A 26826-nucleotide genomic window follows, 5' to 3' on the forward strand; every position below is an offset into this window, starting at 1 on the left:
GTAAATGGCGGTCGTAAAGATTAACGAGTATCGTTGAAGTAAAACGATTATCGTAATACGTAGTCGCACTTCAACGAAAACGAAGTAGTTTCAACTATAACCGTTTTACAAAATAGGGCCCCTGTAGCTCCTTATACAGACCGAAAGACAGACGGACTTTCAAGACCCACTTTTTTCGTATTCTTTTACGAATGCATAAATTGATATAAATAGTAGGTACACTTGCAATATGCAAGTAAAAAATTATAAAAAACAACATTGCGATTCTTGAAAAGTTCGAAAAAGTGGTTTTTGTCATACTATCTGTCGCTCTGTTCGTCAGTGTGATGAACCGATTTGATTTCAAATTATGTATAAATCAGTTTTTTGTGATTTTCAAGGCTTTTTTTAATATGTCTTTCAGAATGCATATCTCACACATAGCGTTAAGAATGCACATACTTCAATTTTCTCTATTGATGTCGGGTAAATTTTGGGTACAGAATTTTCTGAGCCATTCCCGATAAAACTGCGTTTCTAGTTTTCTTTTGTTAATGCGAATAACGGAAGTATGTATAAGTACGTGTATAGTCTTACGATTTTTTAGCAATTTTGTCTGGCTAAACGAATTTTATTCGAAATTTGCAGAAAGGCGTTTTTTATTATTTTTAAAAGTGTTCAATTTCTTTAAAAAAAAACAATTAAAATATGTTTATTTAACTGTAAGTTATTTTTATTTATTAATTTTCTTATTGTGTAGTTTATATCTACAATATATTCAAAGTGACATAGATGCGATATATATGTAAGTATAAATTAAATGAAATTACTTAACAAATATATTTCTTTTTTGTACTACAAAATTATAAAGTAATTTTTTTTTGCATTTTTTTAGCTTAATATTCATTAGATGATTCGTTTTCACCGGGCTCTGCCTTTTGATCTGTCTTAGATCCACTTTTTGAATGCACTGCAAAATGTCGACGAAGTGAACTTTTGTCATTAAACGTGCGACCACATTCGGCACATGAAAATATCATTCCCTTGTGTGTTAAGAGATGCCTACTCAGTCCAGAAGGATGAAGAAAACTCTGAAAAAGAAATAATATTACTAAAAAAAAAACAAGTTCATTGAATTGATTGATTTCAACTTACTTTTGGACACAAATGACAGACATTCTTAACTATTTTTGGCACCTCCATATGCACTGCATTTATATGCGTTTTCATTAATAATTTTTGCACAAAAGACCTTGGACAATGTGGACACTGATGTGGCCGTTGACCCGTGTGTATAGTCAAGTGACGTTTAAGAATTTCCTTCTGCATAAAGTTCTTGCCACATTGTTCGCAGGTGAATGGTTTTTCTCCAGTGTGAATGCGAATGTGACGATCTAGTGAGCTCTTGCATGAAAAGAACTTATCGCAATAATCACAACAATATTCACGTCCAGCTCTGTGAGCCGATCGATGACGTATAAGTGAATTAGCTCGAGTAAATGATTGTGGGCATTCACTGCATTTGAATATTTTCAAATCACTTGTTGACACTCTGGCATTCATGAGATCTACAATTTCACTTCGAAGTGGAGGGGTTTTCTTTTTTAACTTTTTCTTTTTTTCTAATTTCACTGGAACTATTTCTCCGTATTTCTAAAAAAGTAAAAAATTTGGCTTTAAGTCAGTTTTATATAAATTATATTTGAAGATAACATACACCAACATTTACTACTGTTACATCTTCCATGATATATTTTGAATCATAATTGTCATCAATTTGATTTGAATTGATTTCATCATCGTGGGACAATCTTTCATCTTTAAGGTATTGAATTTCACCGTTCTCCTCAACTGAAAGATATAACACATTATTTATTTATAAATTTGAAGGTACCGAGTACATAAAAGATTAAATTAACACTTAGTTCATATATTAAAAATTAAAAACAATTTTTCGGTGCGACAAGCTCACGAGTTAGCAAGGTGCTTACATTCTCAACTATTATTAGTTTTGCAATAACTTTGAGTGAATTTTAACTTAAAAATCTTGCTGGACAATCCGACGCACAAACCATATAAGAAATAAAATGCACAACTGGCCGCATGTACATACTTGCTCTTAAGGTAAAAGTAGCTCTTATCTTAAAACTTTTTATGAAAAGAAAATTAGAATTTGATTTTTTTAAAGCATTTTTGATTATGTAAAAAAAATATCTAAAATCTGTTTTTACATCTGATGAAACACAGTTTTTAATGACTTTTATCAAATAACGAAGTATGTCATATGATTTCTTGGGAGCGGGTCAAAATTCTGACTTCAAAATTCTGATTTACAAAATTCTGTTTTTTTTAAGAAAATTCAGTTTTTCAAAATTCTGCTTTTTTTCTATTCTGTCTTTCAAAATCCTGCTTTTCAAAATTCTGCCAGCATTTTTTTAACAAAAAAATTCTGCTAATTCTGCTTTTTTTCCATAGCATATGCGTTTACTTTACCAAAATACACCTTATTATTGCTTTTTTAGCTTGGTATTTTGACTTTCTTATAACTCACATCTATACGAGTATACCGTTGAAAACTAATTATAGAAACGATGTGATAAAGTATATTCCTTTTCTTATTTAATGTTTTGAATAATATTTTTTTTTTTACTAATTAAATAATATTCAATTATTATTTTTCGAAGATATTTATCTTTAAAAACCTTTTCTCAATATTTTTAAATTTATTGAATTATGAAAAAAATATGAATATCACAAAAATTGACAAAGTACTATAAGTAAGTAATCTCAAATAGGCAGCAAATATTGCTAGAAGATGATTTTACAAAATTCTGCCTAAAATTAAAAAAGGGCAGAATTTTGACCCCAACCCGATTTCTTGTATGAAAAGAAATTTTTAGAAAAAAAATTATTAAATAAATAATTTTTTGTATATACAAATTTTCCAACATTAAAAAAAAGTTGGTATGTCATTTTTTAATCAAAATCGTTAGAGCCGTTTTTGACAGTCCTAAAACCCTGTCAACGCGTCCCAATGGCATTGATAGAGAGATTACACGGTCAACGAAAATAGTCAATGCGTTGATCCAAAAATGTGTGCTAACGCGAGTGTCATAAAACCCGTCAACGCGATGACAGCAGTTTTCGTTGACGATCACACGACGTGACACTCTTGCGACAGATTGTGACGTCATTTTTACGTCAGAGAGTCAACGCGTTGACCGATTTCGTTGACTATATAATCATAGCTTTGGGTCAATGAATGCAATGTTTTTACTTGCGATATAGGTACTATAGGGCAAGTTTAGGATTCGTAAAAAAAATCGAACTCGAGATAACAATTTTACATGACATTACGATGATGGAGAATGCCAAAAAAGTGGGTCCGGCAATTCTGTCGTCTGTCCGTCCGTCTGTATGCACTTCGAGCTAGAGCCTAAACGACTAGAGCTATTCTCTTCAAACTTGGTAGTTAACAATACTAGGCGATTCCCTAGAGGGGAAATTGAAATTTTTTTTTTATGACCAAAACTAACGGTACCTGTCATATAACGAAAAATAGAAAAGTTAATTCTTTTCAAAAACGGCTCTAACGATTTTGAATAAAACTTTTGTGTGTAGTATCACACATAAGAGCCAAATGTTGAAATAAAAAAAATATTTTTTGGACCATTATTAACGGTACCTGCCATAGAACGTTTTTTTTGGTATCTGAATATCTCGTACAAAACTAACCTGATTTCCACGAAAATTTAAATTTTTAAATTGAAATTTTAGAAAATTTTCAAAAAACCTATTTTCGGATTTTTAAAAAATATTTGAAAATTTTTTTTTGAAAAATCAATTTTTTGAAAACGGGTTAATGAAAAATTTTGAAATTTCGTTTTTATGTGTAAATTAATTATTTCTTAAAAATGGCATACCAACTTTTTTTTTGAAAAATGTTGGAAAATTTTTATATATAAAAAATTATTTAAAAAAAAAACGGCTCAAACGATTTTTGAAATTTTTTTTCTGAAAATTTCTTTTTATACAAGAAATAAAATGGCATACTTGGTTTTTTGTAAAAGATCATTTAAAACGATGTTTAGGCCGTGTGTGAATTGCGTTAAATAGTTAAATCCGTGTTAAATTTTTGACACTATGGAGGTTAATAAAAAAATTTCAACAGACAGACAGATAGAATTGCGGGACCGACTTTTTTGGCAATCGGGCTGACATTTTGTGTGTAGTACGTGAAGTACGTAGGAATTCTTTTGGAAATCTTATTATTTTAAGAAAATGGGCTAATTGTAATTAATCAAAACATTTTTTATATGAAACGCCATTTGGTTACAAAATGATTAAAAGTTCAATTTCCTACTTTAATTTTAAAGCAGCCGGAATTTGCGAAATTATGGGAAGTCAATAGAATTTTATTTAAAAAAAAAAAAAATATTAGTTCAGCTCCTAACACAATTTTTGATAAGAATAATTAATTTTGAAAAATAATTTTCAGATAGAAAATTATTAACTTCATAATACAACAGTCGGAAAAAGTATTTTGACAAAATGAACATTTTTCTTACTGATGAGAATAATCTGTAACGGTTAAACATAAAATAAGGAAGTTGACGGTTATTTATTAAGTACATATATTATGGTGAATCTCATGATGGTCAATGTCAGTCATAAAGTTGGTATTATGCTTCGAGGCTGCATTTTTTGTATAAAAAGTACTAATTTTTGAGGGAAAAAAATATTTTTTTGACAAACGTTCTTTTTCAACGTTGGTAAGGTAAGGTAATGTATTTTACGTGTTTCAAGCACGTATAAAACTGACAGACTTGTTAAGGCCCCGATTTATAAAAAATTGGGCAAAACGGAGGAACTTAACATTGAAATTAGTGCATCTAAGTGCATTCTGTTGCAAGTCATAATTTGGGTTTGTCTGTTATAAAATCTGTGGAGAACTGAATTTATCACGGGAAACTACAAATTACCAAATATGAAAACACAAAAATATAATTATACAATATTATGCTATTCAAAATTTACCATAAATGGATAAAAAATGAAAAAAATGCACTAAAAAAAATAGACGCATTTTGAAGAATTCACTTTAAATCGGGGATTGACTCCAAAAAGTCTGAATTTGGAAATGATATTCTTTCATCAAAAACTTTGTTAGCAAAAGTACTCTTTGCATTGAGCTCGAAGAAGACAATTTTACCATGTTTATGGGAAAATAATACAGTATTTATTTCATAAAGCAAAAATCGAAAAAAATTGAATTCTCAAAGTAGTTGTAAATAACAAGTAACATAATAAGTTCTTAGCTTCAATAGTGAAAACAGGCTATTATTAGGCGTGTTTTTTTTTTTTTTTTTTTTGCAAAACTATCCGCAGTAGGATTTCCCAAATATCAACATTGAACAAATAATGTACCAAGTGATAGGAAAACGTAAACTGAAACACTTCATCAAAATTCAATGCGGAGCTTGGTTTAGCTTCTATTCTTATCGACAGCTACGTGTTTTGTTTTTGTACTGCATGTAAACGCCAACTGCTAAAAACACAGCTATTGTTTTGTATGCTTTTTGTTTTTCTCAGGGGAAGGTTTTTGTAAAAAAAAAAATCGAAAATACATCATTTTCAGAAAAACGCTCTGTGAAGCGGGCGAGTGCTTCTCTAGTATAAAATAAAATATAGCATTCGCACTTTTATTTAGGTTAGTCAGTTTGCAGTTTATTAGGTTAATCAGTTTGCGTTTAGTTTAACCCTTTGTTCCCGGAGTAACTTTTTTTTAAATTTTTTTCACGAAAAATTACAAAAATCTTGAGAAAAAGTTTTGATATTTTCTAATTACACACCAAAACGAAAAAATAATGATTGATTTAGTAATTACATTGTATAAGGAATGTTTTGAGCTAAGAGTACAAAAGTTGAAGTCCATTTTTGAGTAAAAAAAATTAAGAGATAAAAATGCGCGTACAAACCAATGTGTTTTACCAAAAAGTCATATTAAACTGGTATTTAGATTGGAAAAGCAAATTTTCTGATGAAAAACACGTTTACATATTCCATAGATTGAAGAACCATTATAATCATTCTCTTTCAGTGTTACCGTTATTTAATTTGATAGCTCTAAGCTAAAGGCTACTTGAAAAATTGGGAAAACTCTCACAAATCCTGCATATTTTTAACTAAATATTAACTTTTATGCAGATATTAAATTTTTTGTTGGTCGTACTACTCATAATGCAATAGCTCATGCAATAATTTTCAAATTATGGTTATTATTACAATAAAAATTAATGGGTGGTTTCATGGTGAAACGACTAGGAGGCAAAGGGTTAAGGGCCATTTTGTTCACTCGAAGTTGAACATAACTTGAGGATTTTTATCTTTAACTTCCCAATTTGATTTTGTTCACTGAAAGTTGACGTTTCTAACTTTCGATTTTCAACTCGAGAGTTTATTAATGTCGTTTTCGATTGGCTCTCCGGAAGCGTCCGGAAGCCTTCTGAAAGCGTTTTATTCGCACAAATATGACAGGCAGAACGCTTCTCAAAAGAGAAATTCTCGGTTTAAAATCGGAATTCACTCAAAAAGCACTAACACATGAATATTTGAAAGTCAAATTAATCACTCATTCAATGTTTTTTTTTAATTTTTTTAAATAAATTATTGTTTTCCGAAATAAATTTTTTAATTAATTTTCAAATTTATTTAAAATATTTTGGAAGCCAACTTCACCATTAATTTCTTCAGCATTAACATTTTTGAACAATCTTAAAGATTTTTTTTGAAAGAAAAATAAATTAATATGAATATTTGACATTTGAAATTTCAAAGAAAAATACACAAACACAAAAAAAAAATGAATTGAGTGGAAGCGATTTAAACTGTTTTATTGGATTTCAGAATGAGTGAATCCTTGAGTGTTTCCAATCGAAAACGACATAACTTTCAGTTTTCTTAACTTCCGGAAATTGTAGAAGTTGAGTAAGCAAACTTGAGAGTTTGGATGAAAATGTCATGTTTTTTTATTTTATTTATTGAGAAAAAATTAAACTGAGCCAAAATTTTCCGAATAATATTTATTAATAGCAAATTGGACTGAAGTATAATAGACGAAATGGGTTTTATAAGAAGAGTTCACATATTATCAAAAGACAAATACTTATATTTTCACTTTCGTTTACACAAATTACTGATTGTTGCATTTTATATTAAGGTTCTGAATATTTTCCAACTGCAGATACACACACAAACAATTGAAAACGAATTGATTTGTATATAATCATTTTTATGGATTTTATGGATTTAAATTATTTATTATTTACTCATATTTGACATTTTGTTTGAATTTCAGACTTAAAGTTGACAGATTTTAGGTCTGTTTAATGAATCTGATCTGCACAGAAAAGATCCGAAAAGTACAGGTTTGTGTGTTTCATAAGGAAACACCTTGCCCTAAACTGTTCTACAAACTGTCATTTTGTGTTCCATGAAGTTTTCCAGCACGGATAAGTTCAAGTTTTTCTGCCCCTACGTTTGAGGTAGAGCAAACGAGTGAGAAGTGTCAAACAGCAACTGATTTGTTTTATTTTTACAAAAATATATTTAAATAAATTCAAAATAATGAAAATTTGTTTAGAATATTCTTAATATGAAGAAAAATTCAAAATGTGAAAAAATATTCTGATTAATTATAATTTATTTGAATGAAAAGTCATAACAAAAAAAATCATTTTAATTTTAAGTTTCAAAACTGATAGGCAAAAGTCAACCCTATTAAATAGGAAGGTGTACTTTTCTGATCTCTTTTGTTTTGACAGTTTTCAAGAATTTGTTCTGATCTTTTCTGTTCCAGTTTTTCTTCATTAAACAGACCTTTTGTATCAATTGTCACAAATATCCCAGGGATATTTTTGAAACTGGAAGTTGGCCAACTTTTGTTTTTCAAACTCGAGAGTTAAGAAAAAAACAGTGAACAAAATAGATTCTCAACTTTTGTTTTAACTCTCGAGTTAAAGTCAACTCTCAAGTTTGTCAACTTGAGAGTTTGCTTCAAGTTGATCAATAGTGAACAAAATCGCCCTAAATAGATTTGCTAAAAGTTTAAATAGTTTGCTTTAGTTTAATTATTTTTGCTTTTGGGTTAAATTAATTTGCTTTTAGTTTAATTATATTTGCTAAAAGGTAAAATATATTTGTGAAAAGGTTAAATCATTTGTGTTTGGTTTAAATAAAAGTGCGAATGCTATACATACAAAAAAAAAATAAATTAAACTTAAGGTACGGCTTACTCTGATATGACTCCACCTCACTCGCTCTTCCCTGCCTCTCAACACAATGACTTGAATCTTCCAAATCAGCCAAAAATATAAACTCGCTCATCTCTTCTGCATCATTGTCTTTATTTTCCATTTCATTTCCATCAATTACATCCTCCACAGCTCCACCGTCCTCCTCTGGACTCATATCTTCAACCATCTCAGCCTCTACACTGCTTTCATCAATTTGCACAGTTTCCTGATGTTGATTGTGATGTCTATTATCTTCTTCATTGCACTTTTCATCAAATATCAACATTTCCGAAGATTCATCTTCGCCATCATCATTGTCGCTATAAAAAATAGCTTGTTCTTGCTCAGATTCATCGGGGATTTGTTCAGAAGAAGTTATTTCATTATCAGCATCGATTTCAAGTGGCTGAGGGTCTTCCAACTGAACTTGTTGTTGTTGTTGTTTGGGAGGAGTTGGAACCGTCCTTTTTTGCAGAGGAAACACTAATTGTTCCTTTTTCTGCGGCGGTGGATCGTTTTTTTCTGTTTTTGTTGGCAATGAAACAGGATTATTTTCCTTTTTAACATTTGCAATTGCCACCGGAGCCCGCGATTGCATAAAAGTTCCAAACTCTTCAAATAGCCGCAAAGTGTCTTCTTTTCTAAATTGTTCTCTTTGTTCTTCGAGCCATTTTTGATTTGCTTCATCTTGCTCGGATTTCTTTCGTGCATCTTCAGCTTCAATGAATTTCAATGATTCTTCATATTGTTGTTCCTCTTCATCGTCATCGTCGTCGTCATTTTCCGAGTTGGTAAATACGCGACTCTTTTTACCCAAATTCAACAAGCGAATGTGTTTTTTCAACTTTCTATTACTTATTTGACATTTATGTCGGAAATAATATGAAATTTCCAATTGATAGCGACATTTGGAGCATATTAATTCTGGTAAACCATCACCAGAACGAACTTCGACGGCAGAGCAGCTCATTATTCGGACTGGGATCGATAATTGTGATTGGAATATGTTGATGGTGCCTGTGTCGTATTGTAGACAGAGGCGACAAATTGTGGCGAGATTTGGATCAGTAGATTGAGTTGATGTTTTTGGTTTCGCCATGATAATAATTTGGTTGGAAATATTTATAAATTTAATTTTAGAAATAGTTTTTTTTTTTCTTTTTGGAAAAATTAAAAACAAACGCGAAACATCGAAAGAAAATTCGACACAAATCAAGAACAACAGCCACAAAAATACAGGGATGTTACATAAAATGTCAGTTTGATTTAGAGTAGATTTTTGTCTTTTACCGATTGAATAATGTAGTAGAATTAAATAAGGGTGGAGACACAAAAAAATTTTTTTTAACAGCTGCATTCGGTACGATACCGAAATGACCACACCGGAAAGGTATGCGGTAGCGGTACTGTGCCCATGTTCTATAACTTTTATCACTAGCTATAAAATATTTGAATGACTTTAAAATCCATTAAATCTTATCAATATAAAAGAAATTTTGTTGCAGATCATGATTTCTTAATTTATAAATTCTGAATTTGAAAGAAATTTTGCTTTATTTATGGAAGAAAATGGATTTTAGAGACGTTGAAAAACATTTATCGCCAATGATAGAGTTACGGTATTGTATGAAAAAAATTCCACATCTGATCTTAAAAGTTCCAATTTTGAATTTTTTTCAAACAAGTTCAACAGGAGCTGAAATTTAGCTTCGGTAATACAGTTAACTGAAGCTGAAATTTTGATTAGGAAGGGGCAGTTGTACAAAAATTTAATCAGTAACTTTTTCTTTTAAAATCGTTGGTAAAGCTGAAGTTTAGCATTGGTTCAAAGTTCATATATCGTCCCGTTTCTGCGTGAACCACAGCAAATTTTGTTCAGTTCTTAAAAGAAATATACATTTTTCTTGAAATTAAAATATGAATTGAAAAAAAGGAAATCAAATTATGTTTCAGAAATATTGATTGAGTTGTTTCTATAGCCTGGTACGCTGCTCGCGCTAAATTTTAGCTCCCATACAAATTATCGAAAATTTTTAGCCGAGATAAAATGGATCCCATACAAGTTATCGATAACTTGTATGGGAATTTTATCTCAGCTAAAATTTAGCGCGAGCAGCGTACCAGGCTTATACTAAAACCCATACAAAGTATCGATAACTTGTATGGGAATTTTATCTCGGCTACAATTTAGCTTGATCTGCTTACCAGGCTTAAGCCATAACTACAATGACCTAAAAAGTGAAAAAGTGGGAAATTTACAAAAGTAAAAATTTTTTATTTCTTTCTAGCGCTATTTGTTTTTGAAAAAAAAAAACTACAAAAATTGTTTTTTAAGCCTGGTACGCTGCTCGCGCTAAATTTTAGCTCCCATACAAATTATCGAAAATTTTTAGCCGAGATAAAATGGATCCCATACAAGTTATCGATAACTTGTATGGGAATTTTATCTCAGCTAAATTTTAGCGCGAGCAGCGTACCAGGCTTTAACCGAAAAATAAGCTTTCTGCATCATAAGTTTTAATTTTGAGTTCGGAAAAACTATCACAAAATGAGTTTGAAAATTTTCACTTTTTGACTTTTTGTCAAGTGGCCGTTGTAGTTATACCTTTAGGGCCAGTTGTACAAATATTTAATCCGTGGATGAGCGACTTTTATTTTCTGAAATCGGAGGTAAGGTTCCGGTTTAGCACTGGTGCAAGGTTCACATATGTAAAAATAGCCACATCCATGCTTGAACCGAAGTTGACCCGCAGCTAATCCGCCGAAATCGGTGGGTTAAATTCCTGATCCGAGGCTGAACCACGTTTGTACAACTGGACCTTAATCTGAAAAAAAAAAACGAGGGGAAAATGTCCTTGTAAGAGGTCTGTTGAATTGAATTGAATTGAATTGAATTGAATTGAATTGAATTGAATTGAATTGAATTGAATTGAATTGAATTGAATTGAATTGAATTGAATTGAATTGAATTGAATTGAATTGAATTGAATTGAATTGAATTGAATTGAATTGAATTGAATTGAATTGAATTGAATTGAATTGAATTGAATTCAATTCAATTGAATTGAATTGAATTGAATTGAATTGAATTGAATTGAATTGAATTGAATTGAATTGAATTGAATTAAATTGAATTGAATTGAATTGAATTGAATTGAATTGAATTGAATTGAATTGAATTGAATTGAATTGAATTGAATTGAATTGAATTGAATTGAATTGAATGGAATTGAATTGAATTGAATTGAATTGAATTGAATTGAATTGAATTGAATTGAATTGAATTGAATTGAATTGAATTGAATTGAATTGAATTGAATTGAATTGAATTGAATTGAATTGAATTGAATTGAATTGAATTGAATTGAATTGAATTGAATTGAATTGAATTGAATTGAATTGAATTGAACTTAATTGTATTGAATTTAATTAAAGCTTTGAGCTCTGCTTCGGAAATTATAGAAAGAACCATAAAAATAAAAAAAAATCTATTTTAATTTGTTTTGATTTTATATAAATTTATATAATTTTATCTATTTATCTGAAATAATATAATGTATGATAATTTTTAGAGTATATAATATCATTTTTAACCTCACCCAGAAATCGAACATCGCATTTTCTAGCTGTTGGTCCACTTCTACTCACTCGGCCATCTAAGATTTATCAAAAAATCAAATACTTTACTACTTCAAATATGTAGTAGAAATGTCCGAGCTAGTTTAATGTCAAAACCAAAAAATATCCGAGCTCAATTATTCAATTTCAAAACCAAAAAACAAATACAAAACTTGGTAATTTCTGTAAGGCTTCTATAAGTTTACAAACCGAAGATCATCCGAAAAACAAACCTTCTTCGGTTAAGTTTCTTTAAACTCGAACTTCTATAAGCAATTTAATTTTAAAGCAGGGTCCATATACAAGCTATTGCATGCAAGATTTCAATTTACAGAAGTAGAGTTGTACTCTCAGCATAACTGAGCATGTATTTTGATTCAAATTTAATGAGATTCAATGCTTTGGCTTCCAAATAAAAGATTTCAAGGATTCCAAGAAAAAGTTTTTCCAGCAAGAAAAATATATTTAATTTAATAAAAACGATGTTTTCATTCCAGAGTTCAGATTCAGAATGAAAAATAATTTAAATGAAAATTGAAAGCTAATAAAAAACAAAAAATCGATTGCTACAATTTCAATAAAATTTAGTATCAAAATATTAACCCTGCAAAATGTTTAACTGTAGGAGAGGACAAAGTACATTTTTTTTTTTAGTGAAATGAAATCTCATGCGATTACAGCAGCAACAAAAAAAAATCGTCATTAGAATAAAACCCCTCTTCCAAACCAATCAAAATCCTACCTAGTAGTGATTGAATGCATAACAAAACACATCGACCTTACGTTTCCGCCTTTAATAACGACCATTGTTGAATTTCAACAAAACTGTCAAAAAATCGGTACTAGCAAAACAACAACAACAAAACTCAACAACACTGCACAAAAATTGAAATACGTCAAAAAATCAAACCGGTGCGGGTGGCTCCTTTGCAAAAAAATCTTGTTGCAAAATTTCAATAGTTTTCTCTGTCTTTGCCAACCCCTAAATCTTTTCTTCATTATTAGTTTGTTCCATAATTCTTTCTACTGCACCAATAAAACATTAAATAATAAATTAATTTATTATACTTTCTCAATTCCAAGGTAAGTTTTTATTTTAAATTAATCATAAAATACACTCAGAAAGAAGAACCATCTTGTTACTATTCTCTCGTAATCATAACCAACAAAAATTTGTTTAAATTTCATTAATTTTCCTACAAATATACAAATGTTTATTATAAGAAAGTAATTTTAATATATTCCTTGTTAATATTTGAGTCAAAGTTTCTTATGAAATTGCAATGTTACTTAAACTTTTCGCAAATTGATTGAAAAAAACCAAAAAGTGTGGTCGGTTTTGGTCACGTCTTTTGCGGTTGGGTTTTGGTTTGGTTACACGGGGTTTGGATTATGGAGCAAGTGCAATGGCACTGCGACGCTAGACAAACCACCAGTTGATTTCAGGAATTGCGTGTTGTTGTTGTTGTTACACGAGCAGAGCATTGAACACATGCTTGTTTTGTTTTTAGTCTTTTTTTGTTTTTTCTTTGCAAATTAAAATAATTATTGTCTGGCAAGCATTTTATTTGCATATATTTATATTTTCTAAGAGGTGCACAGAGTGCAGGTACCTACCCCATTCCGATTCCGCCCATTTCGGTGCAAACATATTGCAGTTAATTATTTGGGTGGCAAATATGTTTGGGGTTCATGAGGAGGAAAATAGTCAATCAATTTCGATTTTTTTTTACTTCGATTTTTTTTTTCTTTTTTCAATTTTGCTTTCATTTGATGTTGAAGAGTTATTTTTGGAATTCAGAAAATCAAAAAGCTCTTTGTTTTTATATAGAAAGTAAAAAGACTTAAGGAGAGTGCAAAATTGAAATAATTGGAATAAATTGTGCAATATGGATTCTGAGAAAAAGCCTTATATTAAAAGAGGTATTATAATCAGTAGTCACGTGCGGATCAAGAAAGGGGTGTCTTGTGTACGAGTACATAACACATTTATAGCGTTTTCGTTTGGGAATTCTTAGAAGCGTCCGGGACTGTCCGATCCGGAATGCCAAACGATCAAAGTTAGATACTTTTTTTTTATTCTGAAGTTTGGGTTTCTTTGTATTTGTGAAACAGCAAATGCGAACGTCTGATGAAAGTTTTGTTTTGTTTATTTTTTTTTTATTATCATTAAGTTATCTATTTTTGTTTTCTTTCTTCACATTATTTTAATATAGTTTAAAGTTTGTGCATAGTTAAAAATCTTGAAATTGAGAAATGAATAACAAAGAATGACATTTCATTACTTTGACGTCTTAAGTGTAAACATGTGTGCGTGATTCTGGTTTTGATTCTGCCTCAAAATTCGGAATCGATTTTCTCTTCTTTTCAGAATTAGAACTGTCATTGAGTGCCAAACGATCAGTTTCAGAATCGTTCGGGAGAATTCCGGACAGTCCCGGACGACCAAACAAAAACGCTATTATTGTCCAGCTTTGCTTTTAAAGTAAAGTAGTACATTCATTTAAAAAGATGGTTTAAAACACATTTCGTTCTATTAAACACCTAGGGACTCCTACAGCCCCTTTCAATTATCTTTTAAAGATTTCTCTGTAAACTTTTATAATTAAAAAAATTTAATCGTTTATTTTCAAAACATGATAAGTCCACTTTTTTTCAAAATTCGTTTTTTTTTAAATGAATATGTTCTTGGGGGATAACCACACATCCCTTCAAAACATGAAGCATCTACTCAGTCTATATTGTCAAAACATCATAAAAGTCCCGGACTTATCATCTTTTGAAAATAAACAGCAACTTTTTTATGAGTAATTGCCTACACATAGAGAAGCTGACTACTGACTCAAAATCTTAAGTTGAATGCGTCTTTCAAGTAAAATAACTACTCGAAACATTATATTCTATTCCCAAATGCAATTGTTTGATAGACTGAGGCTTTAAAAAAATTGTATATTCATTTTAAAACTAATTTCACATTCGTTTATTTTCAAAGTATGATAAGTCCAAAATCGTTTTTATTTTTTATCTTTTAAACAATCGGTCCAAAAAGTAAATACCAAACGATATTCTGTAGCTAGGTAAAAGTTCTACAACATATATTTTTTATACATTTTGCTACACTTAACAAAAGAAAATAGAACGTTTTTTTCTTCTACTGAAAAATTTGAAATCATGGACTTATCATGTTTTGAAAATAAATGATTCAATTGTTGTTATCGAATTAGTTGAAGATAATACAAGTGATAAGTATTGAGAATTAATTTTAACTTTTCTCAAAAAAAAATAGTGCTTTGTACCTATTCCGTTTCAATGTGGAATTGTCAAAATTCACGTATGACAGCGGAAATCTGTAAAATGCATACTGTAACCACTACTTTTTTAGTTCAATGAACTACAGTCGACTCCCTCTAAGTCGAACTTTCACGGGACTCGAAAATCAGTTCGAGTTAGAATAAATTCGAGTTAGAAGGATTTATTTAATATTTTTTCTTCAAAATAAAATGGTGAAAAAGTTCGACTTAGAGGGAAATTCGACTTAGAGGGAGCCAACTGTATTTGAAACTAAATTGCACAAAGAATCATTTTGATCAATACAAAATCAACTTTTAATACAAATCTTTGGCCTCGAATGTTTTAATACCTAAGGCCTATTGAAACGAATGACAAAACAAAAAGATTTATGGATCAAATTGAGCAGTCTTGTTCTCCTGTACTGCCCATAATCTACATTTTTCTTACTTCTGAGTTATAGAGGAAAACACTAAATCTAATATCGCAATCTGCATATAAAAATGAAAAAAATCAAAAGTACATTTTGAATTTTCTGACTTATTTGAAGACCTAGGCTAAAAAAAATAAATGAGAATAAATCAGAGACAATGCCCTAACTCCAAATATGCAAAAATATCAAAATCGAAAATTTTGTAGTTAGGGCCTTTACGAGTTTATGGGCAGTGTAGCACTTACTCCCATATTAGTGACAAATTTGAAAAGTAGTTTTATAATTATTAAATCTAATATTATGCTATACATAATAGAAGATCTTGAATAAAATTGCGTGTTCCAATATTCAACATGAATTTTGTCTAAAACACAATTTCTTAGGAAGATTACAATTTTCATCTCTTTAAAAAAATTTAAACTTTATATTGAAAAAAATTGAAAAATGTTTTTAATACTTATCCAAGCGCTCGCTGGCACCTATTTCAATAATACTGAAAGCATATTTTTCTTAACTTATGTATGGAGATTAATTTTAGGAGGAATGTATATACACTAAAGTGTCCCAGATTTCCAAAATGTTGAATCTCATTGCCTGGTTCAATTTCCGTGAAGCTGTTTTGTCGTGCCATACATTTAAAAAAAATATGTTAGCACTTTAACGGTCAGTGGTGGCCGTTATTTAAATTTAAACAAAATTCCCAAAAACTACATTTGAATAGAATTCCTATTCATTCTATTTTTTCCAAAAGATAAAGAAAACAACATAACCAGGGGAGTCATTCCGTACCGCAATTATGGAAAAAACGATATCGTTTTGACGATTCTTTGATTTCCGTAACTTCAATAATAAATCATTATCTTCACACAAGACATCACTTTTTTTTGCTTTCCGTAACTCGATTATCATAAGGAAAACGATTGTGCTTAGACGATTATTGGACAATAGCTAAATAGGTATCGTACTGAGTAAATTTGTAAACGAAATGAAACCTTTTCGTAATTTTTTTTATCTCCACCTTCACTTCCTTTTTTACTATACCATTCCAAAATGAAATATATTGTCTTCTTGGTTAATTCTTGGTCTTAATTGTTTTTTAATTATTTTGGGCAGATACCATTTTATTTTTCTCAACCCAACCCAATTAGTACTTCAATAAGTACCTTTAAGTATGCAATTTCATGATGACAAACGAGACGATAGCGATTGAGTAACGTAGAGCAAATCAAAGACGATCACGTTTTCGATTATCGTTTTGATAATTACGGAATGACACCCGAGGCCTAATAGGGGAGAGGTGCAACGGAAATTTGCCGGTTAAAAAAAAATTAAAAAACTATATTTTTCGTCGTTGGCTCTTTTTTCCTTACATTTTAGGCAAAATTATATTTTTTTTCTGTAAACTCTTTGTTAAGATGTTGGCAGAATTCACAAAAAAGATTAATTCAAAAAGTGCGACTATTTTCTTATTTTCTCTATGGCAAAGTATTTTATATCGAAAAATTGAGTCTTGGTCCTACTGGCCAAAATTAAGAAGTTTTAATGTACCTATGTTTTTTTTTCAAAATGTTATTCAAATAACACTGTACGCATTGTACGCATTTTTCATTTAAATTATTATTTTTTCATAATTATTTTTTTTTATAAGAAATGCAGGAATACCGGAAGTGTGGGTTCAAATTCATCCTATTTCACCCTTATAAATGTTTTTCTATTTTCAAGACTTCTGATTATTAAATGATACAATCTACAATTTTTTTGTTCTGCTAAAAAGTTGCTCATTTTATCCATTCGGTTAAATAAAAATAGCACCAGAACAACCCGAAGTACATTCTTTCTAATATGTTGTTGGTGATGACCTTTTGTTGATGATTTTATATGTTGTACTGTACGAAGAAGAAGAAAACGTAAACAAGAATTTGTTTTTGTTTTATGGACTTTATGAAATAAATTCAATTTGATGTTTTGTTTTTGACCTTTAGTCCAAAATAATGCGTTTCGCCCAGGCACAACAGTTGGGCTCATCAGTAAGATGCTGTTGTACTGTACATTCTTTCTGTTAGGATTTTACTTCTAAATTCCCCTCCTCCACAAACTCAACAACCTCATGAATGACATAGAGTTCTTTTATAATATTTATTTGTCCATTTCCAATTTTTTTTTCTCACAAATCTGTTATTTATCCAACACCTGTGACTATCACGTATTGTGGAAGTGTTAATATTCAATATTTAACTTTCATTCCCGCAAATATTCTGCTACTTCCGACCATTCGCATCGTAAGTGGTTGAAAACTGAATGCGTAAGTAGGTTATTTGGTTGTTTAATACAAATAGTCAGTAACGTACCACCAAAGCAATCTGCAGTGCATAGTTCGCGATAGTCATAAGTAGAGTTTTTATTTACAAAACACAAAATTATTGTATTTGTTTTCTAAAAGGTTTGATTATGGTCATATACAGTATATTTTGTAAAGAAAAGCTTTTGATTTAATAAACATTGTGAAGTTTCCTCATGTGAATACAATATCTTTAAAATTCCATTTTATTTAGAAATGACGAAAGAAAAATGTTCACTGGCTCCCCAAATAAGTTCATGTAAACAAAAAAAAATTTGAAAAATTGACAACAATTATCTAGAAGACGAACAAAATATTCTGGCTTCTCAGCCAAATTATTAATTTTCGAATACACCTACATTATGTACATGTTTCCACACCTCCCTCCCATCTAACAAAGAAAATTGTCAAAAAACAAAAATAGAAATAAATGGGAATCACGTCACATACCACGCTGATCAGTTTGAAAGGATTGAAAATCCTTCCAAATGTTGCAAATTGTGCAAAATGCCATTAATGTTTTATATTTTTTTCTTTTTTTTTTGAAAATTAATTATTGTGTAGTCTGTGTTTTATTATGCAATAAATAAAAGAATAAATTCCTTAAATAGAAATTTTATAATCTAAACAGAAAAATATTGAAGATTCTTACAATTCCCTTCAAAAAACAAAGGTGATAAGAACTACAAAATTCCTTAAACTAACTCGTGCTTAGTGAGTTGTGCTTTCTCTCTGTACTCACAGTGCATTGCATGATCTTTTTCTGAACGTCACTTTAATGTGCCATGTGTTTTGATGATGATGTTGATATCACATCTTAAGAAACATCTTACTCTCCTTTTCCTCTCAGATTTGTTACCTCAACAAAAGTGAACTTATTTTTTTTTTTTATTCTGCACTTAGTTTTCAGCGCCAGAATGATCAATCGTCGTCAGACAAGTAATTTGCTACAGAGAGCACAAAATGCCTGACGATAATCCACCACTACCCATGCAACAGACTTTTGTCGACTTGAGTTCGCGCCTCAGGGTAAAAGAATTTCACAGTTCGTCTACGTTGGACATTTTCGCGACACTTTCCTCTAACGCTTCAGTGTTTTTCTGTTTTTTAAACAAGTCTTTTTATTTTTTTTTAATTGTAAATCCATAGACGGGAAGATATCTTTGAAAAGTGATATATTTTTGTTAATTTAACAGTTTTTCTTAAATTTTATTTAAATAAAAATCAATAAACAAATTTAATAGAATATAAAATATTTATTTCTGTTTGCAGTTCTGTTGCATGAAAAAAGAGCAATAAGGCACCACAACAACAAACAAATACACAAATATAATGAGTTTGCAATCGATCAAATATGCAGATTTCAAATTAGAAATATTGGATCAGCTGCTATTGCCGGTCCAATCGAAGTTTATATCGGTTAAAGGAGTCGAAGATGGTTGGAAAGTTATAAATAAAATGCAGGTAAGTTGATGTAACTATTGAAGTTTTTTTTTATTTATTTTTTTTTTTATTTTTGATAGAACTAACAGTAGGTAAAAGTAGTAGGTATTGTAAAAAAGATAAGAATTTGCTTATCGAATTCTAAGTTGATAAACATTCACGTGCTTCATAATATACTTCCATGAAACTCAATAAAAATATCAGCGTATTATGGTAAATAAATCTATAAATAGATGTAATCCATAAAAGTGTGCAATATAAGAGTAGTTATCTTCAATGACTTTTTTTATTTTCCTATTTGGAATATTAAGTGGAGTCTTTTAAGATTGAGTTTGGTTTTTGCAAAACAAATCACGAATCATATGAAAATGGAATTCTATTATCGATATTATTAAAACAAATGCATTTATTTGTGTCGCACGAACTTGATTTACCCTATTAAGGCATAAAACTTGCAACTATGCAGAATTGGTAAACAAATTAAATGAATTTTATTTTAAGATCTGTACGATTTTCCCAATAATTTTTAATTAAATAGGTAAACTAACATGATATCAAGCAAAACAGTAGTATAAAGTTTATTATTGAATGTTTTGAATAATTAAAACACCTTTATTTCCGAATCTCGAATCTAAAATTGAGGAAGCAGTTTTTTATGAAAATTTAAAACGGCAACCGTGTTAGAAGTTCAGTATCAATATCATTTAAAAAAAATCCATTATTTAACGAATTATTTCAAGTAAAGCAATACGTTTTTTATTTTTTACAAATATTGTATACATATGTAAATATGTATATGATTCGGCCATTAATACAGTTAGATTTCAAGAAGTCGCAGCTTAAAAGATCCTTTTTCCTTAACATGTCCTTTGATAAATTAAGAGCTGAAGCCAGTTTAAGAAAACAAAAAATTTTATAGGTACTATTCAAAATTTGCCACGAATGAACAGAAAATGAAAAACAGCAGAGATAGAAAACTGGCACACTCTGAGGCAATTCATTAAAAATTTCAGATTGAGCACAAAAAACCAGGAGTTGAAAATAAAATCCTTAAAAAAAAATATTGTTAACAAAGGAACTAATCGCAAGAAGCTCAACGAGGATAATTTTAGAATGTTTACCGCGAAATTGAAAACAACATATTTCTTTGCGAATTAAGTACTGTTAGTGCCACTTTAAGTAAGTTTAGTTTTGATGTAGTCCAAGTGCAGGATTCACAAAGAAATTGAAATTTGAATGCATAGAATGCCAAAAGAGTCGGTCCCGCAGTATGTCTGTGAGTCTTTAGCTACAGCCTAAATTACCGAGGCGATTGTCTTCAAACTTTCTAGTTATGAAATTTTGGATATTCCCTAGAGAGGAAGTTGAAGTTTTTTCTTAGTTTATGTACTAAGTTCAACTAATAATGGACTCTCAAAGTTCTATACCCCTAGATTATCAGCCATATTCTGCTATCCATCGGGGGGAATAATCTCTAAATATTCACCAATTACTAATATATCTATACTAATATCGGTAATGTTGTTCGGTATTCCACTATTCACGTCAATAAACTCGGTCCATACATTTGCAATCCGCATTGAAAATATTGCGGATCTGTGCTTTTTGGTTGTAAAATTAAATTCACCAAACAAAGGTAAGATAATGCAGTTCACCCGATGAATAGCAGAATGAAGGTAGAGTTAAAGTGGATCGAATGTGTGAATCGGATCTGAGATTCACGTGAATAACAGAGTAGGGCTGTATATCTCTTTTCGCTTAAAATAAAATGTAAAGATGAAAATGTACTTTCCACTGTGATTTGAGTCTCTAGGACGACAAGCACAACCAATGCAATTTCGAATGTTTCAGGAGACCGATGTTCTACTGGTTGACCGAAACATAATAAAATACAAAATAAGGTTTCTCTCAGACCTTGACCGAAATTTAGCTTTTTTTTTTTAATAAAGGTTATTTTATGACGTTTATTGAAAATGGCAACAAATAAGAGTTATTAAAGAACCTTTCAAAAGGTTGGGATTTATTTCTGATCTCTGGGGTTAACATTTCTGAACTTCTCGTAAAAAAGATTTGAAAACAAAAAAACGAACAAATTTGCAGAAGCGCTGAAAAATTTAATTTTCAAAAAGTAAACTACTTTTTGATTTGATTTTTGATTTTTTTATGAAAATCAATTTTTACTTGTTCTATAAGACGACAAGTATTGCTTTCGGGTCAAACAAAAATTTCTAGGTTTTGATCAAAATTACCATAAAGAAGTTATGATGATGACGTCCATCGGTGCATGATGCTGCAGCCTAAATGGGTGGACGGATTTTCTTGAAAATTGATACAGATGTTTTTTTCGTAATTTTCAAGTTTGTTTTCTTTTTGATTTGTAATATCGCTTATAGAAAGTGTACCCCCCATACAAATTTTTCGATTAATTGCAATTTTCTCAAAAACGGCTGTAACAAATTTGATTAAATTAAGTGAAAGAAATGCTGTAACTAATTCTAACAAAGTGCGTTTTTAGTGTTTCACAAAAAATTCAGATAGTAAAAAATATGGTATTTATTGTAAAAAAAAAACTTCTCTGAGGTCGGCTTAGGCCATTAGGTACATTAAAAAAAAAGAAAAATAAACAAAAGAAAATAACTCCAACGATTTTCAAAAAAAAAAAAAAAATATTCAAAAAAATTCTCATTTATAAGTAAATCAGTCACCTAAGACAAAAATTGGTTTAAGGCCGCAAGATACAGTTTAAAACCAATTTTTCAGTTTCGAAAGACTGGTGATAACTGTGCCCTATTTTATAGCTATCTTGGCATTTTCTTCTTAAATTTCTCGTCATTATCATTAAATTTACTTACTTTTTTTTTTTGGATTGGATAAGTTTACTGATAAAAGACTAAGAAAGGTAGAAAAATTCGATTTTACTATTTTTGCAGTATTCTCTTTCAACATTTCGATAGCCTTATTTACAACATGACAGAAGCAAATATTATTTTTAGTCCCAAGTAAAAATCTTTTATTTTGTCTTATTTCAAAAAACAAAATAAAAATGTTATATTTGTTATGACGTTAAAATTGTTCCAAATCAACTAGGTACATCAAGTTCATATTTTGTTCAATCTAGCGAATAAATTCAAAAAATTATATGCATCTGATTTATTAGTTCAATTGCATAAACCCACTCAATTATTTTGAACTAAAATTGCTTCAAAGAGCCGTTCAAAATTGAAAAAGAGGCCAATAGCATTTGACATTCACCCCACCTAACTCCTCAACACAGCCTCCCAATTTGAGTACAATTTATTCCCCAAAAGAAATATAATTTTACCCCCATATGCCAGGTACAACCATTTAAAGATTATGTCTTTATTATTTGTTAAATGTAAAATTGTCTCCTTGCCAACACTCTTAATATGTAAATGTCTTAAAATCATCAATTAAATCTACAATATTTGCTCGCTCTCATATAGAAATAGAAAACAATTATTACCACACATCCACGCCAACACTGAAATTGCTTATTTCAAACAGAGGTGAACCTCCTCAATACCTGTCTGTCATTTTTAGCAATTTGTCACCTAAAATAAAATAAATCTCTGGTGTATTTTTTGCATATTTTTCTAAAATTAGTAACAAATTCCTCGTAATCGTATAATCCGAATGAATTAGAAACATTTCCAATCTATATTTTCTAATTGCATACATTTTTCTTTTCCACAAAACAGGTGCGAGGTGCTCCAGCTATAGCTATTGTAGGATGTCTCTCGCTAGCCGTAGAAATCTATCCAGAAAAGTTCGACTCAAAGAAATCATTGCGCCAGGAAATCGAGGGTAAATTGAACTACCTCGTGTCGGCTCGACCGACAGCTGTGAACATGAAAATTGCCGCCGATGAATTAATCGCACTTGCAAACGAATTAACAAAGGATGAACAGTGCACTGTGGAAGACATGAAATCGAGGTACATGAACACTTAATTTATTTAGTATTAAAGCTGCATCTGTTTGTGCTCAAACAATTCTCATTTGAAACATGTTTCTTTTGCTCTGGTTTACAGATTCTTGGCTGCCACGGAGGCGATGCTGGAGAAAGACATAGCTGACAACAAAGCCATTGGGTCGAATGGTGCCGCTGCTATTCTCAAAAAATATTCCAAAGAAACATCTGTTCGAGTGTTGACGCACTGCAATACAGGCTCGTTGGCAACTGCCGGCTATGGTACAGCACTGGGCGTTGTGCGGAAATTGCACGAACTGAAGAAATTAGGTGAGTAAAGTTGTAAGGAATCATGGTGATGCTGAAGGTGGTGGGTTGAATGCAATTGCAAACAATATTTAAACAGTATACTCCTTTGTGTATTTTTGTTGGATTTTCTAGAACATGTTTACTGCACAGAGACACGTCCATATAATCAAGGCGCACGACTGACAGCTTTTGAGCTAGTACACGATAAACTTCCGGCAACATTGGTGTTGGATAGTATGGTGGCAGCTTTGCTACGATCCAAAAATATAGGCGCCGTTGTTGTTGGCGCAGATCGAGTAAGTGAATTTTATTTTGCTAGTTGTCTTGAGGTATTTTTAATTGGAAGTTGTGTTGTGTGTTTTATAGGTAGCAGCAAATGGTGATACAGCAAACAAAATAGGAACATACCAAATAGCTGTAGTGGCTAAACACCACGATGTGCCTTTTTATGTAGCAGCGCCTTTGACTTCAATTGATTTGCAAATTCCAAGTGGTGATCACATTATAATTGAAGAACGTCCCGATCGAGAGATGACACATGTTGGTGAACATAGGATAGCTGCACCAGGTACATTAGAAAAACCTATTTTGTTTTTCTTTTTAAATAATATATAACTGGGAAAGGGTTCAATCAAATCAGACCTTGATTGACCCTGTGTTAATAAATGAACAATATTTGTCAATTACATGAACACTATCATCACCAATGCCAAAATGAAAACCTTAAAATAGCTGAAGCTTGAAGCTGGTTTGTGGCAATTGGGTTTACATTTTGTTTAATCCTACAATAGAGAAGAGTTACGATTTATGAACTTTAGTTTTTGACATTGGATCTTGTGATTTATTGTGTCAGAGGAAACTTCGGACTTAGGTTATGGAGGTAATGGAAATTGTTTTCAAAGAAATAAAGCTTTGAGATAGAGTTTTAAGCTTTTGATCTAGCTAACAAACCAAAAAGCAACTTAAGTTAACGAATACATGATTTTTATGAGAGTTAGCAATGTATCGATATGAAAGATGGCCCATTTTGCTCAATACCATTAATATGTGGTGTTTGGAAGAAAAATTGTCTCTCAAAAAATGGATTTACTATTTGCTGGGTGACAAAGAAAATAAGAAAATTTTGGGTCAAGAGCGTACATCATTAATACAATGAAACTATGCAATGAAAATTGAACTTGGAAGTATTAAAGTTTATTTGCAAACGCATTTTTATAACTTACTGTACACATAAAACGGATAATATGTTTAAATTGCTAATATTGCAACAACACAAGTCATCTAAATCCCTTAATACGACTTTTGATTTAACATTAGCTTCGTTGCACAAATGGACCGAATTCAATAAAATGTATCAACTTTTAGTATTTCAAATTAAATGGACACTGTGGTGTATGTGTAACCTTATTTTTCATTTTATAATTCAGTTTGACAGAGCATGCATTGTATACATTTATATAACTGAATGAAGAACATAGTTACATATATAGCTGTAGTTTATCCCGTTTTTATATTGTTCCATTTTGTTGGCCAATTGAATGTTGATCCACTGAATGCTGGCCAACTTCTTAGTTCACGGTTATATCGTGAAGTTGTAAGTACCATTTGAGTCAGTCGTGTTTCATTTCTTGTATGGAATTTTTCAAATTTCGAATTATTCGGTGTCCTCAGTTACCCAATTACTCACTTTAAATTGCTTGATTTGGTGCATTTTTCCTCTGCCACTTTGTCAAAAAAAAATTGGGAAGAATTCGTAGGGAGTCCATGCGCTCCCCTTGTCTCACCCAAATTAACCAATGTATGTTTACCTTTTTAAACAGATAGTTGTCATTGTAAAGATCACACAGATTTTCTCTCTTATTATCGGTAGAGGCTACTGGCAAGTTTCCATTTTTATTCGTTGTTATGCTTATGGTGTTATGAACTGTGTGCTTTATAGACTCTCAGTACCGACAATATTCGTAATCTCACCACAGGTTTCTGTTCCAAAGCAAGTCTAAATAGATTTCACTGCTTTCTTTTCAAGCTTGTTCTTCCATTTTCTGAAAAAAACTGGTGTCTCTACTTTTTTTCCGCATAAACGTGGTATAGTACCTCATCAGTTATGATCTTTCACTGAGTTACTGGTATCATGCCTTTCGAGTCCTATTCGTCTCCCCTGCCATAACTCTTTATCGAGTAATTAAATGTAAATTCCCTAACGAAACGATACAAATCTATTCAGTACACACGAGCCGCAGTGCAGTGTTTTTTTTTCGAGCGAGTTCTGTAATTATTTTTAGTATTATTAGAAATTGTAGGTAGGTAGGCGTTGAATTCAAAACTGTTTGCAAATTAATTCTGTCACTTCGAGTTTTTGAGCTTTTCTCATAGTCTCAAAAAGTGATTTTTAATAGAATTCTGTTTTATATTGTATCCAAAATAAATTAATGTTGATTTGTAAACCTAAAAAAATGTACAAGTCTTAAAATTGGACTTCACCTGTTTTTCCTGGATATATTTATTTCTGAGAAAACTCATAACTTCAGTAAAAAAAAAAAAATTGATCATATGTGTCTTGTGCCAATATTAACATGTAATTATAACCTAAACTTACGATATAATTTATTTATCATTTGAAATAAACTTATTTCTTCCATATTTATTTTTCAGGTATTAATTGTTGGAATCCAGCCTTCGATGTTACACCAGCTGCACTTATTACAGGAATCATAACGGAAATGGGAGTTTACAGTCCAACAAAGTTGAAAGAAGAAATTCTAGCGCTCCAAAGTGTATAACGAATTTAAAGAAGCGCTCCCACCAAAATGTCTGTTGCTTTCATAGATTTTTTTTGTATGTTGTGATATTATTACATGAAGCTGAGAATTTTTTTAAAAAGAAAAAAAAAATGATAAATAAATAAATTAATTAATTAATTAAATGAAAAATAAAAAGACAAAAATCTTTGAAAGGTGCTGTTGAAATTTTAATCTCATTTAAAATTTTAAATTATTACCCTACAGCTGATGATGTAAATACTTTATCAACTTGTTTATCTAAAATACCTCAACAGAGAGAGAGAGAATCTTTTCTCAAAAAAATTAAGGCACAATTACAACTGTAGTGGTATTGAAATTTTGATTCTCATTTCTCATAATAACAAGGAAAAGGGAGAAATAAACTACTTACATTCATATAAAAGCATGCGCAAT

General features: G+C 30.6%; 2 protein-coding genes across 4 annotated transcripts; one reads left to right on the top strand and one right to left on the bottom strand.

The window, feature by feature from the left end:
- Positions 1-686: 686 nt before the first annotated feature.
- Positions 687-9490, bottom strand: LOC129913951 (zinc finger and SCAN domain-containing protein 12). Its single transcript, XM_055992955.1, has 4 exons — positions 8274-9490; positions 1697-1830; positions 1135-1632; positions 687-1070 (listed from the first exon to the last, which is right to left on the bottom strand). The coding sequence occupies exons 1-4, from the start codon at positions 9370-9372 to the stop codon at positions 876-878; spliced, it is 1926 nt and encodes a 641-aa protein (XP_055848930.1). The 5' UTR covers positions 9373-9490; the 3' UTR covers positions 687-875.
- A 3250-nt stretch (positions 9491-12740) lies between these two features.
- LOC129913952 (methylthioribose-1-phosphate isomerase) lies at positions 12741-26536 on the top strand. Of its 3 annotated transcripts, none has more exons than XM_055992956.1 (7): positions 12741-12974; positions 19223-19414; positions 23113-23348; positions 23445-23653; positions 23765-23928; positions 23999-24200; positions 26285-26536. In XM_055992956.1, exons 2-7 carry the CDS (start codon positions 19283-19285, stop codon positions 26410-26412), a joined length of 1071 nt encoding a protein of 356 aa, XP_055848931.1. In that variant the 5' UTR covers positions 12741-12974; positions 19223-19282; the 3' UTR covers positions 26413-26536. The 3 variants fall into 3 exon arrangements, with proteins under 3 accessions (XP_055848931.1, XP_055848932.1, XP_055848933.1); XM_055992957.1 differs by lacking the exon at positions 12741-12974 and adding an exon at positions 18990-19120; XM_055992958.1 differs by lacking the exon at positions 12741-12974 and having other exon boundaries at positions 19204-19414.
- The last annotated feature ends 290 nt before the right edge of the window (positions 26537-26826 follow it).

This window comes from Episyrphus balteatus, chromosome 3 (genome assembly GCF_945859705.1).
Source record: "Episyrphus balteatus chromosome 3, idEpiBalt1.1, whole genome shotgun sequence".
Lineage (NCBI taxonomy): Eukaryota > Metazoa > Arthropoda > Insecta > Diptera > Syrphidae > Episyrphus > Episyrphus balteatus.